The 18,153-nt window shown below is 39.4% G+C and overlaps 1 protein-coding gene across 1 annotated transcript in view; it reads right to left on the reverse strand.

Annotated features, from left to right (window-relative positions):
* Nucleotides 1–18,153, reverse strand: part of CSMD3 (CUB and Sushi multiple domains 3) — a 1,635,173-nt gene that overhangs the window by 181,291 nt on the left and 1,435,729 nt on the right. Inside the window, exons 51-53 of the mRNA XM_073632169.1 lie at nucleotides 15,969–16,154; nucleotides 3,946–4,140; nucleotides 2,247–2,420 (exon numbers count right to left, since the gene is read on the reverse strand). Of these exons, the coding sequence (XP_073488270.1) occupies nucleotides 2,247–2,420; nucleotides 3,946–4,140; nucleotides 15,969–16,154 (555 nt within the window). The remainder of the gene's footprint in view (nucleotides 1–2,246; nucleotides 2,421–3,945; nucleotides 4,141–15,968; nucleotides 16,155–18,153) is intronic.

The following is an 18,153-nucleotide window of genomic DNA, read 5'->3' on the forward strand; positions in this document are numbered from 1 at the left end:
TAAAACTGGAGAGTGTAAAATATGGTGCAGCTATGCCGAGAAACCAATCAGCTTTCAGGTTTTTTTTTGGGCAAAGCTTAATTGAACAAGCTGAAGTTAGAAGCTGGCTGGCTACCATGCACAGCTGCACCAGATTTTGCACTCTCTAGTTTTAGTAAATCATCACCCATGCGTCTTCTTCAGTGAAATTTCAAAAAAGCAAGGCCTACAATTACAATTAGTGATGATTTGGAAAATACCACAATGTTCACTCTCCTGCTCTGTGCAAAAAAGTCCCAACGTGATGTCAAACTCTTATCCTGATATGTTAATGTGTGTGCATAATGCACTCCTCACTGCTTTCCAATGCCTGGGGATGTCCAAGTTGATTGTAAGCATTCGAAAACACAGATGGCGCGTAGGGTTCAGATTTGACACCCAAACTTCAGTGATGTTCCGCAAACCTGCCCCAAATTGAAACTAGGTATTATCACTAATTGTAAACATAGGAAAACACAGATGGCACATAGGCCTAGCGCAGTATTCTCAATACATGTTTTTATTGAATACTATAAAATGGAGGTGAATATACTTACAAACTCATGCTTGCATCATAGCTTTAACATAACATCATCTGCTTAAGTCCATATTATAGTATAGTCCATAGTATAAGTAAGGAGCTCCTTACCTATACTAAAAGCCATTCAGACGAGGCATGCCTACTGACTCTCTCATCATTACTACTACTGGAAACACTGAGACAAACCTAGTCACAAATAGCTCTGAAGAAGAGGGAAACCTTGAAACACTTTAGCCGATGTGTCTACAAGAATTGTGGATTTACGCATATGGACTTAAGCAGATGATGTTATGTTAAAGCTATGATGCAAGCATGGGTTTGTGAGTATATTCACCTCCATTTTATATTATTCAATAAAAATGTATTTAGGATAATGTGCTAGGCCTATGTGCCATCAGTGTTTTCCTATGTTTACAATTAGTGATAATACCTAGTTTCAATTTGAGGCACATCACTGACGTTTGGGTGTCAAATCTGAACCCGATTAAAGTCAACCAAAAAAAAACTGTAGTAGCTATTTTCTAGGTTAATAGACAAACAAATGGCATGGGGGACTGGGCAGTGCCCTAGGAAACATGGGTAAAAAAACTAATTTGGCAGAGAGCTGCAATTTTTATAATGCTTAAAGGCCAACATTAAAGATGCAAAATGCCTTTAAATCACATGCCTGGAGGAAACCCTTAACTAGCATGGGAAGTGGTGCATCTGTACAGTGTATACAAGCTACTAGAGCAAAACAAACATTTACAAAGAAAAAAAAATTCAGTTTAAATGGCCAGTAAACCTGGCCATTTAAACCAGCTGCTTAGTCTGGCTGCTTTATTCTAATTCTAAGCAAAGTAGCCACACATTCCCTTTATCTATACCAGACCCTTATCCTAGATGACAGTCTGATATGTTATTGGAGGACCCCCATAACAAAAAAACATGGCATGGGGTCCCTCTGAAAATGCATACTAGACTTCAAACTGAGCATGCAATTTGACTGGCAGGAAAGGTGTAGGAAAAATGTCTTCCCCTCCTGACACATAGAAGGCCACATGCTGCCAACATGGATACGATACACTACGGGGGGGGGGGGGGGGGCATATTGATGAGGACAAAGGCCTCCTCTCCACAAAGCTGGCCTGGTAGTTGGGTAGTTGGGGTCTGCAGGTGGTGGGCTTATCAGAATCTAGGAGCCTCCTTTAGCAATGAGAGGCTCCCCCTGATACCGCACCCCCCCACCCCACCACATGAATGGATCAGAGATACCCCTGCTCATTCCTTTATTTTTACTGACAAAAACATAGTGTGATTTTCTATATATGTATCTATCTAGTGCTGCACCCATTGCTGGAAAATTGAAAGGATAATCAGATTACAACACGTGTTGCCAGCTTTAGGGGATGTGTTTGATTGGCAAATGCAATTGTGTTTTCAAGTGCTTTCATCCTGCCTTTGAGATCAATTTAAAAGACTTGTGAGATCACTCAGAGTTCATTGGCAGTTGCATGTGACCAACAGTTGACATCATTCTAAGCTGCATTAACTTCCTTCAAGCTGCTTTTGAAATTCCCATTGATTTCAGCATAACAAAATTTGTGCTTTTGACAAAAGATGTTCTTTATCTATAAACAAATTAGTGATAATTCATGGAAAACTGGCAAAGAAAAAAGGAAAAAGGAAGTAAAAAAGAATATATTACCTAAGCACCTAGTCTCTGTCCCACTCCAAAGTCCAGAAGATAGGCATTCTCGCACAACTGACCCAACTAACATATAACCGGTGTCACACGTAAATATTGCTGTGGAGCCAAATGTTGTCTGAGTTCCAATTTTTTTCCCATTTGGTGGTACAGGGAGATCTCCACAGGATGTAACTAAAATAAGAAAAAAAATCTCTTAGTGGTGGACTAATACAAAGAACATAAACGTAGGAACAATACTTTCAGTCATTCATTCATTAACCCATCCATTCAACACATTTGTATTTCGGTTGCACTGCATTGTATTTATGACTTTAGACAAATATGCCATTTTAGACAGTAAGCTCATAATCCAATTCATTCTTGTTCTTTGCCATGGGAAAGCACCAGGTTTGCTTTGTTGTCTTTATTCACCAACAGCACATAACTTTCATTTACACTCTTGCTGCTCCATATTCCTCCACCTGGAGTATGTAACATATTCTCTTTCTTCTCATGTGAAAGCACTGGTACTAGATGATCAACTCAGTCCTGTCACATCAGGTAGTTCCCTGAAAAGAGAATCTCAAGAATGCACAGGCTTTTCTTCAGTCTCAGTGGCTTGACAGAGTAGCAGGGCAAGTTAAGTATTGGTTGATGGGGAGGGGAATATTTTGTGGTGAGTGGGTTCTAACGTATCCAAAATTTGGATCTGGAAGTACTGGCATTTTGGGATAAATATACAATTCACTTCCTTCTTTTTTTTATTAGTTTCAACAATGCTTATCATGTAGGAGACCATAGTTGGCCATTTATTGAATAGCTTGCTCTTTAGCTTACAATTGAGGCGGGTTAGACTGGGGTCTATATAATCATGATGAGAGTGAAAAGCAGCCCCCTACACATAGATCACACAGGCCCAATTGTAGACATGGGCTCATAGTTTACTAAGCTTGGTAAAGCCATGACAACTGACAACTCAGTACCTAACCACGTAAAAGGAGAATAAAACATAGTGCATGACCCACAGAAGCCAAGCCAAGCAAGTACTTTCAAAGAGGTCAGGCTTTCTGACAATTGTCAACTGCTTGACTGCCAGTCTGTAGCTTGGGGGTCTGTACATTCAGGAACCTGCCCTTTTAGTATAACAGGGCACATTACACTGCCATCAATGTGTAACATACACTGGTAGCATTCTTTTTACAAGGTATTTTTTTTTCAGTTGGAATTAATCAAATGGATTGCTAGGTTGCACAGTTTAAATGAACAAAAACAAATAAATAAATACATAAATAAATATGGCTTGTATAAATGATATACTGTGTATAGCTATTTTTACAGTTCTGCAGACACGCGCTGTGTGCGTTGGCTTTTTAGATGTTACAGTTGAATGGTCTGAAGCTCTTTCTAGGGGCTTTCCAAGGTCAATAAAGGTTATCCATGGAATTCCAAATGAGCTTGACTGCTTCAAAGACAGCATTGTAAAATGCGAAGACACTACATTTAATATTTGGAAAACTCAAAGTCAGCACAATGTCAGCACAATACATTTATCTCTAATTATTCTAATAAAATGTTGTTTATTGGAATTGCTTCTTCTGAATGCATTTAATACATAAATGTATTTTAAATGACTCAGCACAGCTGTGAATATTTGTCTCATGGCTGCGCTTGATGTTCCTTGTTTGTGTATCTGAATTTGTTATTCTTCTATACATACTCTGGCAGTGAGGTCGCTCATTTCTCCAACTCCAAGTCCCATTGGCAAGACACTGAATAGAAGCAGGTCCCAGACGAAAGTAGCCAGGATCACAGCTGAAGACAACTTTTGTCTTGTATTCATAGTGGGATCCATTGACAATACGCCACCTTCCATGTTCCAAGGTGAAAGAATTGATGCTGGGGCAAGTTACAACTTCAAAAGAATAAAAAAACATTTTACAGTAACAAAAAACAAGAATGTTCCTGGTTCAGCCAATTAATCCAGGAATAACAAATTACTGAAAATTACAGTTAAACAATTGCAGAGTACATGAACAAGCAAATATAACTAGAAGTAATTATGTAAATTAAAAAAGCAACCTCCCTTGCGAACACTTTGTTGCAACTTTAAAGGTTTAATTGGAGACAAAGTTAAAGGTATATTATTGTTTTGCCTAATAAAACACAGACTTTGGAAATAAGATAAAGTATCAACAGACCCCTTTGTTATTCATTAAAGTGACCCTGTAACATGCTAAGATGTAACCAATCCCATAACTGTAAAAAAAAAAAAAAAGTTTTGATTGACTGCTCCCTCTGATGTCATGGCACTGTTTTCTGATCCACATACTGTAGTGGACTGTTCAGATTGACACTCATGGAAGTATTGGTCTACCAGCAGACTTTGGGGGACCAATTCTAGCTATGAGTGTGGTGTTCAGCATCATGCCAGGCATGAGAATTAAAGTGGCATTCCAGTCAAACCCTAACTGAGCCTAAATCTACTCTCATCCCCATTCTAAGACTATTTTATCTACCCTGTAAAAGGTGCTGATATTTACCTATTCTGAAGCCACTCCTGTCTGGTCACATGACTGGCTTCCAGCAATGACTTTGGTGTAGAGGGACAGCAGACAAAGTCATTACCCAAGGTCTGCGGCTGTTGTTGCTGCCTCCCCTCTACACTGAAGCCCATGTTGGGACCCGATCATGTGAGTGGGCCAGAGCTTCTCCAGAATAGGTAAGTATAGGCATCTTTTCTTTTACAGGGTAGATAGAATATTCTTAGAACAGGGGTGGTAGTAGATTTAGGCTTAGTTAGGGTATGAATGGAATTCCACTTTAAGTACTCAATCTCTTCTACACAGGTATGGGCTTAGTTGAAATGAATTCTGTATAGAACAGGGTCACTTATAAATTGATAATACAGTGTATTTCCATTAACTACAGAATGGTTTGACCTTAGTCATTAAACTGAAAGTGAACACTTACTTTAAACTGTAAGCAATCTCTACTCATTTCGTAAATCAATCTTGCTGAGTCAAAGGAATCACTCTTCCTCTACTTCCTGTTCAGTTCAGATAGGCCATATGTAAGGCCAATTAGAGAGAGAAAGCCTGAAAATGTATCTTGTAATCTTTCTTGAGAATACCCATAATAAACTGCATCATGAGTGCAGTGTGTAGTAAAAGGATAAGCTGACCACTGTCACCAAGGATAAGTTCCTGGACCCCTCTCACCCCTGAGCCTCTTCCCCCTGTGGCAGCAGGCAGGGGTTCCTCTTTCCTGCAGTTGCTGTCACATTTAAAATGCACACAGGCTCCACCTGCACAGCTGCTTCAGTCATCTGGGAGTGAAGAAATTTCAAGTCCTGTCTGCCACCTGATCAGCACTTGCAATCTATTGACACTACAGGAGCCTACATTTGCACTCACAATTCACTGGTTGCAGGTGCAATGCTTTGCGGACTCCTGTGAGAAAAAATAAAAAATGCACGTTTTATCCTGCAAAAATATGTGCATTTATTATTTTTTTGCTTAAGTGTGAACTTTAAATGTTTATTGGTAACATAAATATTTTGTGGTTAATCTGTTTAACTAAAACAAATGGGAAATCATACAAGCAAGTGAACAAGTGGTATATTGCATGCTATCTCAGAAATTGACATGACCCATTCAATAAGGATATACTGAAAATTACGGAAGATTTGGTGACTCCACAACCACTAAAAAAATAAAAAAATATAATTTAGAATAGAAAGTAGGGCACAACTATCAGTAGGTAACAATGAGGCATATAGGGGTTGATTTACTAAAGGCAAATAGACTGTGCACTTTTGCAACTGCAGTTGCTCCAGAGCTTAGTAAATGAGGGAGAGCTCTGCTGATTTCCATCATCCAATCATGTGCAAGCAAAAATTCTTTTTTTTTATATTCCTTGCATGTGATTGCGTATTCTTTGTAAAGTGAAGCTTTACCTCATTTGCTATGCTCTGGAGCAACTGCACTTGTAGAGTGCACCTGCACTTGCAAAAGTGCACAGTCTATTTCACTTTAGTAAATCAACCCTATAGTGTAGTGAATGGTGTAAAAGCACACCTGAAATTATGGTAAAAATAAATATTTTTTATAAAAAGTAAAAATAAGAAAAAAAATATCAGTTTAAAAATTGACTTAAAACCAGTTTAGTTTTCAAAACTCAAACCAAAACTATTTTCATAGTTTTCAACAGAGTGTAGTACATTTACATTCTCTATTCAGTTTTTTCTTGTGTTGTTGACCCCATTATTGGAGATTTACCCTTATTTCCTGTTACAGTTACACCAAGATAAGAAGGGATGTGCATGGTCTCACTGGGACATGAAGGCAAAGGCAGTGAAAAAAATGCCGCTTTTGATGCTGTATCATTCTGTTTAGAGAGATCACTATCAGTTCTCTTCTGTCTGACTCTCTGTGACTGTAAATAGTTTACAGGTGTACATAGATGACCTGTTCATAGTATGGTCCATTACCAGAGATAAATTATTAGAGTTCATCCATGTGTTAAATGAAAATAGTTTTAACCTAAAATTCACCTTTAGTTTTGACGATAGGCAGATCCCCTTTTTGGATCTAACTATCGTCAAACAACAGGATGGTTCAATAGGCACAGACCTGTTCCGTAAACCAACGGCCGGGAATATGCTCTTAAAGGCGTATAGTGCTTATCCCCAACCATTAGTACGTAGCATTCCGCATGCGCAATATTTGTGCATACAAAGAAACTGTACTTTGGAGACAGACTTCAGAATTCAAGCCAACTCCCTGTGCGACAAGCTCTTACTTAGAGGCTATTCACACACTAATCTAAGGAAAGCCTTTAATCGAGCACTAGCACATACTAGGAACTCCTTGCTTTATACCTCACCCAAACCTCCATCTACTGAGACAGTGAAATTTATTACCAAGTACTCTGCCCACCACCTACAACTCAGAAAGATATTATCCAATCATTGGCATTTGCTAACGGACCACCACCATGTCTTGAATAGACAGATGAGGTCTACTGCCGAACTGGTGTTTCGAAGAGCATCTTCTCTAAGAGACCGTTTGACCAACAGCCATTATCAAACATCCGAAGGATCAGTCACAGGACTAAGTGCAACCTTTCAATGTGGGGATTGTCCCCGTTGCCCCTGGATTTTTAAGAGGACTAAGTTCCAGCTACCTAATGGTGAAACATTTTTACCATGTACTTTTTCCAATTGCGGAACTATCGGGGTGATTTACCTAATGCTGTGTAAGTGTAAAGCCTTTTATGTAGGTAAAACAATACGAGAACTCTGACAGAGAATCAGAGACCACTTATATTATTCCGGAAATGGTAAACTTACCACCGTAGGCCGACATATTGGACTGTACCATCTCTTTGATGTTATAGCTGTCAAAAAATTTGTAGTTTTGAAGTAGTCAAACAGAGCCCAAGAGGGGGCGACTCGGATAGGATTATTTTACAATGAGAAACAATGTGGATCGAATGCGTTAATGCTACTATTCTCCCAGGCCTTAATGAGATGATATCCTATAAACCCTTTTTATAGGGCTCTCTCATGTAGCTGGGCAATTTTTACCCCCCTTCTCCCCTTCTTTCCCCTCTTTTTTCTCTGGGTTTACATTGTGTCTCCCTGTTGCACCATTGCAGTAATTCCCCACTGGCCCATTACACCTCAGTTAACCCTTTCGTTCATACTTGTCCCTCAATCAGGTCAGAAATGGTCAAATTTTTTAAATGTTTTGTTTATAATTAATGGTTTGTGTTCTATACATTTGGGGCTGTCTAGTCTCCTAGGATTCTGTTTAAATTTATGTTGATGTATGTATTAAGCGTTGTTTTTACTTGCTAAATTTAACTGGGTCTTCCTGGCTGCTTCTTTCTTCTCCCTAGGGGCGGACATGTGACTCCCCTGGTAAGGGTGGCTCTCCTTCGAGGGAGCCGCCCCATCTCTTGTACTGCCTATGTTTTTGGCTCCTCCTCCCATTTGACATGGGCAGTGCGCGCTTGCGTGACAATGTGTTAACTCGCATGCACAGTGCGGGGAGCCAGACCCGATGGCGTCACTCGCCGCCGTTTTGCGGCGTTTGCACGTCTTCCGGGTTGGGGAGCTCATTTAATGGGCTCCGGCCCATCAGTGAGCAGCACAGATCTTTCTCCAGGGGGTTCGTGAGTGGCAACACATAGTGAGGTGAGACTCCATTCCTTTGGCTGTGTAAGCTTCTGACTTTCCGTGTATGGATGCCTTATTTGTCATATATTTGCAGATTCTATCGACTGTTAAGGGTCTGGTCTGGCTATTGTTAAGTAGAGGAACTCCCTTAACAGGCTGTGGTTTCCTTTTGAATTGAACTGACAAGTGTGCAACCATCCACCAGTGCTGTAGGATTACAGCTCATTCCAGCTATTACCATTCCAGATACCTCATTGATGGTCTTCTTGTCTGCCTCCTCCTTGCCCCTCGTTCTTTTTTCCCCCCTGGAGTATAGTATATAACCTTTGAGCATACACTTAAAGTTTTTTGATCGGGTAGGTTACAATCTTTTTAACCATAATGTATACCTGCATTTCCCCGTTCCTCACCATTCCTTTTTCTCTCCCTTCCTTGTTTCCCTTTCTTCCCCCCTTTCCCTCCTCAGTCTCTGTTCCCTGCTCCTTCTTTCCCCTTTCCGCCCCCTTTCTCTTCCTTTCTTTTTCCTTCCCTTCCCCTGTCCCCTTTTTTTTCTCCTCCCCCATTCCCCCCCTTTTTTCCCTTTTTTTTATTTTCCCTACTTTCCCCTTCCTTTCCTTCTTATTCCCTGTCTCCTGTTCCTTCTTTCCCCTTCCTGCCCCCCTGCTCTTCCCCTCCCCCCTCACTCTCTCTTCCCTTTCCCTTTCTCTTTCCTCCTTCCCCCTCCCCCCCCACTAATAACAAACCCCTCTTTTTCTTCCTTCCAGCCCACCTTCCTCCTTTGCTTCCTTTTTCCCCCCCTTTTTTCCTTCCGGTCTTTTTCCCTCCCCCTTACTTACCCCCCCTTGCCTCCATACCATCCTTCCCCTTCCTGGTGGACGATACAATCTTTTTATGGTTATCATTCCACCAACCATTTTGTATAATTATTCCTATTCCTATCTAGATTTATTATCCGCACAATTCCCCGCCACAGGGGGGAAACCTATTCAGTAGCTGGGTCCTGTACCTGGTGTTGGGCCTGTTGGGAAAGCGACTTCACAGTGATACTGCTGAGCTCTATGTACTAATATGCTTTTGTATGTTTTGTTATCTGCTTTGTACCTTATAACATTATTTGTTTTATAGATTATTCCTCCTGACGAAGCGGTCTGTGTACCGTGAAACTAGTAGAGAACTGGTTAATCTATGAAAAAACTCCATCATTAGATACTTCTTTGGGAAACCTTTGAGTATTTGTATATTGTTTTTGAACTTTTATATAGAGATCTATGTATGTTTTTTATATGTAATAAATGATTTAATTTTTACCCTAAATGTATTAGTGTGTATCAGTACCGAGATAGTCCATCAAAACCTTTGTTGGGTCAGAGTGCATGTTTGGACAGTCTCAGCAACTGTCCCTACACTCCTAACCTCCCCCTCTTTTCCTATATACCGGTAATTTCTGGATGATGGTACTTTTCCATGCCCAGCTTTAGACTTTGTTATCTGAGGCTATACTCAAAAAAATTATTGTAAATAGTTTTTGGTAGATATTGAAGAGTTCTTGGGGAGGGGGGGGGGCTTGACACAGCCTATATATTTAATGGGGAGTTCCAGTAGTAATATCTCTGCATTTGGATTTTAAATTCTAAATTATGGGGGGGGGGGGGCGCCTTGTTGATTTATAATTAATTGTTATATTATAGAAAATGCAACAGGAAGCGTGAGACTCCAAGGTGGTTGACTTTACCCCCAAACTCCAGCTAGAGCTAAAATATTATTTTGCAAATGGACAGAGCTTTTAAAATCTAGGAATTGAACACCAGAACACAGTTCAAACAGCAGTCAACCTGGTTCCCTGGATCATAATCTCTTTCTATTTTAATTGCTAAAATGGAAGCATTTTTACTAGTTATATAAAGCGTTCCTGGAGGTCATTCTGTAAATTGGTTCCTCTTCCCTCTCCTTCTGAAAGTGAATTCATTATCAAACGGCAAAGTCTTCAGAAAGTGAATGCTGGGATTGATCACATTGTACTGCATGAGGCAGCCAACTCGCTGTACAATGTTCCTGTCTTTACAAGGAGAAAAATCAGGCTTTTTGCTTTTAACAATCTACTTGAAGGTATCAGAGGGTCTCAACCCAAGACCAGGAGCTTACAGTGTGTAAATGGTCGCATAAAAGATTGATGAAGCAAACTAGTAACCTGGAACTAACAAGGAGGGCCAGAATAAAGCAAATAAGGGGCTAAATTGCAGAGAGGTCCATGTGCTGCCTTTTTCACCCTCTTTCCAGATATTTAATTATGCTTTTCACCAGTTTACTCATATATTTTTTTTTATAGGTTTGTTGGCCAAACCTAGTGGGAATTATGAAATAGTAGCTGTTTAAATATATGCCAGGATAAAAATCCATTCAAAATAACATATTTAGTACATCTCTGGAATACATGCACATTTCTCTATGTTTTACCCTCTAATTACACTTGCAGATTCTGCAGGAAAAGAAAAAAAAACAGCTGATCTGTCAAAAACGAGAGTTCCTTATTCCCATTTGTTTTGACAACACAGTGCCTTTGTGACACTGAAATCCCAACCAACAATATTATCCCTGCCTGCTGGTTCATTGAATTCTGTCTATCCCCACCCTTCTCTGTCTCACTCCACACACATACATTAATTTTCCGGCACACCACCGAGGTTCATCCTCAGCTGGGTAGAGCATTAGGAATGCCCTGGTAGTGGAAATATTTGAACTGTGAAGGATTTAAAAGCATCAGTAATGGTTGCTTGCATTGGTATATGGTTGGTGGTGTTAGAACACTGGTCTAAAATTTTAATTTTTATAATGGTTTATTAAATAAGCTGTGACCATCAAAAAACAAAATTGGGGTTTGGGTGTCTTATTGTTTGACACTATGTTACTGTAACAGCCTGCTTGATATCCCCCCAATAAAGAGAACTGCCTTCCCCATGTGTAGGCAAAGTAGACACTCAACACTTTAAGTGGAAATTTAGTCAAATAACAAAACATGGGTGAACAGGAAGGAATTTTAATGCAAAAGAGAAATTCTTTGTCTTGTCTACATTAAAGCTACTTACCTGCTTGTCTGCCCCTGTACAGTGAGCTATGCATGTGCAGTTCACTGCACAAATCCACCAATGCCAAAGCTGGCATCATCCCGGCCCGGCCATTGACAGCGGCCAGTGATCGAGACACAGAAGCCACACGAAGATGTCAGTGACCAGTGGGGAGTTTCGGGATGGCGCATTGCTGGAAGGCGAGTATAGTTTTGCTTTAAAGTGGAACTAAACCCTCCTATCCTTTTCAGCTAAGGAAGCTGCAATCTTAGCCTCTGATCTCCAATTGCCATGATGCTGCACATGTGATCAGTTATGACATCAGCCATTTGATGGTTTGACAGTCTGGTTGACAACACAAGCAAATGGGATAGTTAGCCTTCCCAGCATTCCGGCAATATAACAGTTTTTTTTTTAACTGTTAAATTGATGGGTTTAGTTCCACTTTAAATAAACACATGCTTTCAGTGAAAAAAATTGTTTTACTTGTTAGATCGAAGAAAAAAGCATGAACAAGAGAACATAAGAAACGTTGTTCTGAGAAGTTTTTGAAGTGCTTATTTTTACGGTTTTTTTTTTTTTTTTCAATACTCAAAATTTATCTAGAGTGTGAGAAGCAAATTAGGAAGCAAAGTTGACATGATGGTTAATGCATTTACTGTGAGCTGCATTTTTCCAGCTCTGTATCCCTTATTCACATTGCAAAGCTTCTCTTTCTGATGGTGCTAATACAAAGAAAAAAACTTTGGTTGAAAGCTACATTAACAACTTGATTCACTAACAGCCAAAATGTGCATTGTGGAAGTAGTTACATCTAGAGTTCAGTAATGGCTGCTTAATGAAATAGTGTTAGGGATTACAATGAACCTGATTCATCAGGCAGGGCCTACTTGAGCATGTTAGTGCCTTTAAGACAACTTACATCTTTTCATTAGGTTAGCAGTTTAGAAGCCCAAGCATCCATTAAATCATGTAATGTGACCAAACCAATTCATGCAATTAATGACCCACTTAAGTTCTAATTATTTTGCATTCCACGCAGTTGTCTAATAATTTAAGAACACAATTCTTTAAATTCTACCTTTTCAATATTTTTTATTTTTAAGAATAACATTTTTAAATTCTACCTTTAAAACATTTGAAGCACCCTCATTATAAAAATGTAAAATGCCTTTCTTTCACCACATCTTCACTTTTGAGGAGTCTCCTATCATTCCAATAGTCAAAAAATCCCACTGACTGCCGTGGGTGAACAGAACTCACAAAGTGCCAAGTGGAAGCTGGCATCACCCTAATCAGACTATGACAATCAGACATACATACACAGTGCAGTTCAAAGCAGCCTAAGATGGGAGAAAGTGATGTAAGAAAGTATGGAAACCCCATAATGTGTTGAGCTGTGCATATATAACACTTTTTAATCAGAGGCAATTTATATAAATGTCTTGTACTGTAGGATTAAAACAGTAGGTTTAATAAGGTTTATATGAATAGTGTGAGGTCATTGGAAGCAAATATGATTTATTTTTTTAAGCTGAGGAGACGGGATTTAACTTTAAAGGATAACTATGTCTATAGCATGTCAATCTGTTATTTAAAAATTAACATTAGTAAGGCAAGACAGTAAAATTACTGTATATCTTTAGAAACAGAATGATTCCATCAGATTTTTAATATTTTCTAGAAGGTCAGTTACATATTATGACAGCGAAATCAAATATGCAAAAATATTACAGGGTGTATACACATATTCGCAGGTGCAGTGAATCAGTTGGGAATTTAATCCAACCTATAAACAATGTGTGCCATAGGTGAAAGGGGAACATTGCCCTGGGTATGAAACCATTATACACAGGTTTCTCCATCCTCCAACCATCTGTTCCAGATCTTGGAATATTTTTGTGTAGATCCTCTGCGTGCTTAGATCAGTTTCTTGAATGGCAGGTTGTCATTAACTGTTTTTTTCTATAACTGTAGTGTGGGGGGCATTTTTGCATCCATCTCTGAGCTATCACTTTACGTGCTAGAAATAACGTTTCAAAAATGAATATTGTGTGATACTTGTCCACCTCTACGTCTGGCAGTAGCCCCAAAATACATAAATTAGGGTCCAGCACCACAGGGGATCCCATATTATCATGGAGGAACCGGACAACCTGTGGCCAATAAGTCTGAACATGAGGGCAGCTCCATATGAGATGGTAAAATGAGCCTGCGTCAACCCTGCACAAGTGACACGTCGGATCCGGTGTGTGCTGGAACTTTGCCAATCACATAGGCATCAGGTAGGCTTTGTGTACTATATACAGTTGTGTCAGTCTATCGAACAGCTTGGGAGACACTGTCTTGGTTCCCTCTAAAATCTCGTTCCAGTCAGTGTCATCTATGGGTCCTACATCCTGTTCCCATACCGTCTTGGCCTTGTGTGACACAGCAGCTGCACCTCGTTGTCTAATTGTATAATACAGGTGTGATATAAGCTTGGAGGGGTCATCTCCCAAAACTATACTCAGCACAGGGGGGCTCCATCCCTACATTCAAGCCCGGTAACTGGGTTCTAAGTGCATGTCGGAGCTGCAGGTATTTAAATGCTAGTTGGTGTGGGAGGGAAAACTCCTCTTTAAGGGTCTGGAACTGCTTAAGCCTGGAGGTGGACAGAACCTGATTGAGATACAATATTCCGTGTCTAGCCCAAACTATCGAGTCTGGAATTGCTTCCAGTTCCGGCATATGACTATTAAGCCTCAGTGGGGTGTGCGAATGAAATTTCCCCACATTCTGCTTTTTAAGAGATATTTCCCATATCCTTTGGTGATGTATCAACATGCCCTAGTTGTACCGCGCAGTGGGACCTGGTGGTCTCAAGTCAAAGTAATATTTTAATGCGGGTAAGTGATCAACTATAAACGCACCACATCCCTAAATAGTCAAAATGTAAAAATGGTTATAGCGATATGGGATTTTTTAGGTGTCATACACAAAGAATATGAGAAAAATTAAAATGACATTGTTTATTGATATACAAGGAAATAAATAAATAAATAAATAATACAAATAAAACACATCTCGGTTACACTTTCATAGTATGTTCACAAATATAGCAGTATCACAGTCGTGTTCAAATACATAACTAACATGCATATAAATCACTTATTGTATCTCATTATGTCAGATCATTATAGGCTTACCCACAGGGAGTGGTCATTGGATGAGACCATGCCCATTGAGGATATATGGGGCAACGAGGTATAATGTGACCACCAGAGACACAAAAGGACCAAGCTTTAAGGAATATATCACATGGGAGTATAGGGTTACACCCAAAAACAGGTATGAAATAAAATTAAGGCTAGAACCACATACATTATCTTGTGGCATCACTACATTGATGATGTCCTGCTTTTTTGGTCCAGCACTCAGGAAGCATTTACTCAATTTATGGCTGCTATTATAAACAATTACAATCTTAAATTTACCATGGCATGTGCTCCATCTAGGATCAGTTTTTTGGATGTGGAAATCTTCATAAACAAAGATGGTACTATTAGCTCCTCCTTATTTAGGAAGCTATCTTCAGGAAACACTATCCTGCATGCAGCAAGTTTGCACCCCAAGTCCCTTTTTAAGAGTATACCATACAGTCAGTACCTTTGTTTAAAGAGAAACTGTAGTAAAGAGGAAGACTTCTTAAGAGAGGCCAATAATCTATATGAACGGATACATAGGGGATACAGTCATACATGCCTGAAGAAAGCATTTAATAGAGGCAAACAAGAATGGAATTCTGCCATTTTTTCCACAAAATCTAAAGACACTTCACAGTCTGTTAGGGTTATCATGCAATATTCTAAACAACATCAACAAGGAGATTTTTTGGTAAATATTGGCCCCTTCTATCTGCTGGCCCTATTATCAGAAAATATGTTAAGGAACCCCCTAAGATTACATTTAGACAAGGGAGGGACTGCTTAGTTAGGAGGGACTTTTGCATGTGGTAACTGCAGTGGTCATCAAAATCCCCTGCAGAAGCCTTGATAGGCAAAACATGTTGGGAACACAACTGTGATACCGCTATATTTGTGAATATACTATGACAGTGTAACCAAGATGTGTATATACTTTCTATTTTTTAATGAATTGTAACTCTGTAGAACAATAAACTATGTAATTTTCGTTTTTCTCATATTCCCTGTGTATGGCACCTAAAAAATTGCTACAACCATTTTTCCATTTCTTAAGACAAAGGGTATTTACAGGTATATCACTTTCAACACAAGTCTAAAGATTAGGAAGACTGCCTAGCAACAGGGGTTTCTGGCAAGTAAAACATTTTTTTTCTATGTTTTTTAATTTATTTCAAAGAAAATTTTAATGTATAAATGTTTTTTAGGGTGGACCTCCGCTTTAAGTTAGAGGACACTATGTAAGTACCTTGCAGGCATTATCTTTACTATAACTTTATAAATCCAATGAATGAAGTTCTGTTTTTTTGCTTACCTACACAGCGAGGTGTTTTGTTATGATTACTCCATGTGCCATCTGGCTGGCATACAGCTGTGGTGAGCTCTTTAGATGATAGCTTAAATCCGTCGCTGCAAAAATAAGTGACACTTGTACCCACTAAGTAATCAGTTGCCAGTATGCCTCCATTTGCAGGGGCCTTAGGAACCCCACATGATATTGCTGAAACAAATGAGCGTGTTAAAACATATTTCATTATTTATGTGAAAACAAAATTAATATATATATTTTTTAATGAATAGATTTAGCAATTTTATTATAATATTCAAGCCTAAATGTATTTATTACTATAATGATTTTACAACTGCATTTACAGTGATAAATGTTATTAAATACACCTTTTTTTTTACAATGTGCATTTTTTTTACTTACTAAATGCTGCATCAAGAGATAATACCCTGTGCTGGCAGTCCCATGGACATGATCCAATCAACAGCTTTTACTTTACCTGAGGATTGCTGTTGATTGAAGCATTGTGCAGGAGGTATGTCAGACCACTGAAGACTTAACCACTGTGCTGTGTGTGAGGGCAGCAGCCTGGCTCTTCAGTGCACTGCCAGCATGTGAATAACATTCTCAATGTGCATAATAAACAATGTTTTATATATATATATATATATATATATATATATATATATATATATATATATATATATATATATATATATATATATATATATATATATATACATCTTGTATGTATATGCCTAGAAGAAGTAATCATATTTTTTAATACATTCAGTATGCAGGTTCTGCTTTCCTTTTTGCAGTGCTTTACAAATGTTTATCTTACTGTAAAAAAACATTTATTGGAGCTTGTGGAGAGACACAGGATTTCAAGACAATTAGGTTATACTGCTGCCTACAGGAGGATATGGACACTAGCAAACAAAAAACAGTGACCAAGCTGGTATAACCCCCCCCCCCACACACACACACACACTTCCAGTATGCCTCTGTTTTGTAAAAAAAAAAGCATTACCAGGAGCAAGATCATAGACCCAGAATGATAGGACCTATTGTCCCTCAATTAACGCAAAGAAATTGATTTTTCCGTAAGAACATTATCTTGCTCATTGAGGGACATGAAATTCAAAGTAAATTATGGTATCCAAAAGCAGTCCAAATGAGGGGATGGCAACAGAACACTAACAGGCCCACACAACAGTAACGGGACTTGATGTTGTCTGCAACTAGAGCTGCCCGAAGGACCCAATGCCTGACACTGGTATTTGATGAGGCCTGGTAAAAGTTAGAGAATGTGCGAATAAAATTGTCAGCCTTGCAAATCTAGGGAAACAGTTGCCTGATGATGAAAAGCCCAAGTAACACTCATAGACCTAGTAGAGTGCATCTTGACAGAAAAGGGTGAAACCTGATCCTTAAAGTGTTTGTTAATCCATATTATGAAGTCTATGCCAGTCCTCTATTAGAGCCTGGCATAGCACACTGTACCTGTCTTTTCTAAAAACAAGGATTGTAAATGTTTAGAGCTTTCTTCAGGCTTATCACATGACTCGTGGCTGCTGTACAGCTCCGATGGATGGCTTCTGCAAGAGGGGCTGAGATCTCCCTCTGATGTCAGCCGGGGAGATCACATGGCCACTCAGCCCCTCCTGCAGTAGCCATGGAAACCGGGCGAAAGTCACGGTATTTACAAGCCTTGTTTATATAAAAGATTTATACAGTTTGCTATTCCTGCCTATTATAGAGGGGCTGGCAGTGACAATTTATAACTTTTTATATTTACAAATAGCGGCGGGGGGGCGGAGACAGAGACACAGACACAAAGATGACAGGCAGGAAAGAGGCAGTGAGGGGGAGAGATGAAAGCAGAGAGGACAGCTGCATATGATGAAGGGACGTACTCTGACCATGGTGGTCAGGGCTCAGCAGCCCTGATTTTTGTGGTCAGCGCAGAGAGGGGGATACGGGAAGTGGAGGGATCAGGGAGGTTTTTTTTACTGTTTAGAGGGGGCAGATTACACAGCACAAGAACTGTGCTGTTTAATTTGCTTTAAGGGACCAGTATTATTTTTTTGGGGGTTAACAAACACTTTACGACTATAAGTATGGATGATGATTTGTCTGGGCCACCTAGAAATAGTGTGGTGAGAAGCTGGTTCCCTTTTACAAGTATCAGCAGAAATGACAAAAAAAG

The sequence above is a fragment of the Aquarana catesbeiana genome, linkage group LG05, assembly GCF_042186555.1.
Source record: "Aquarana catesbeiana isolate 2022-GZ linkage group LG05, ASM4218655v1, whole genome shotgun sequence".
NCBI classification, from domain to species: domain Eukaryota; kingdom Metazoa; phylum Chordata; class Amphibia; order Anura; family Ranidae; genus Aquarana; species Aquarana catesbeiana.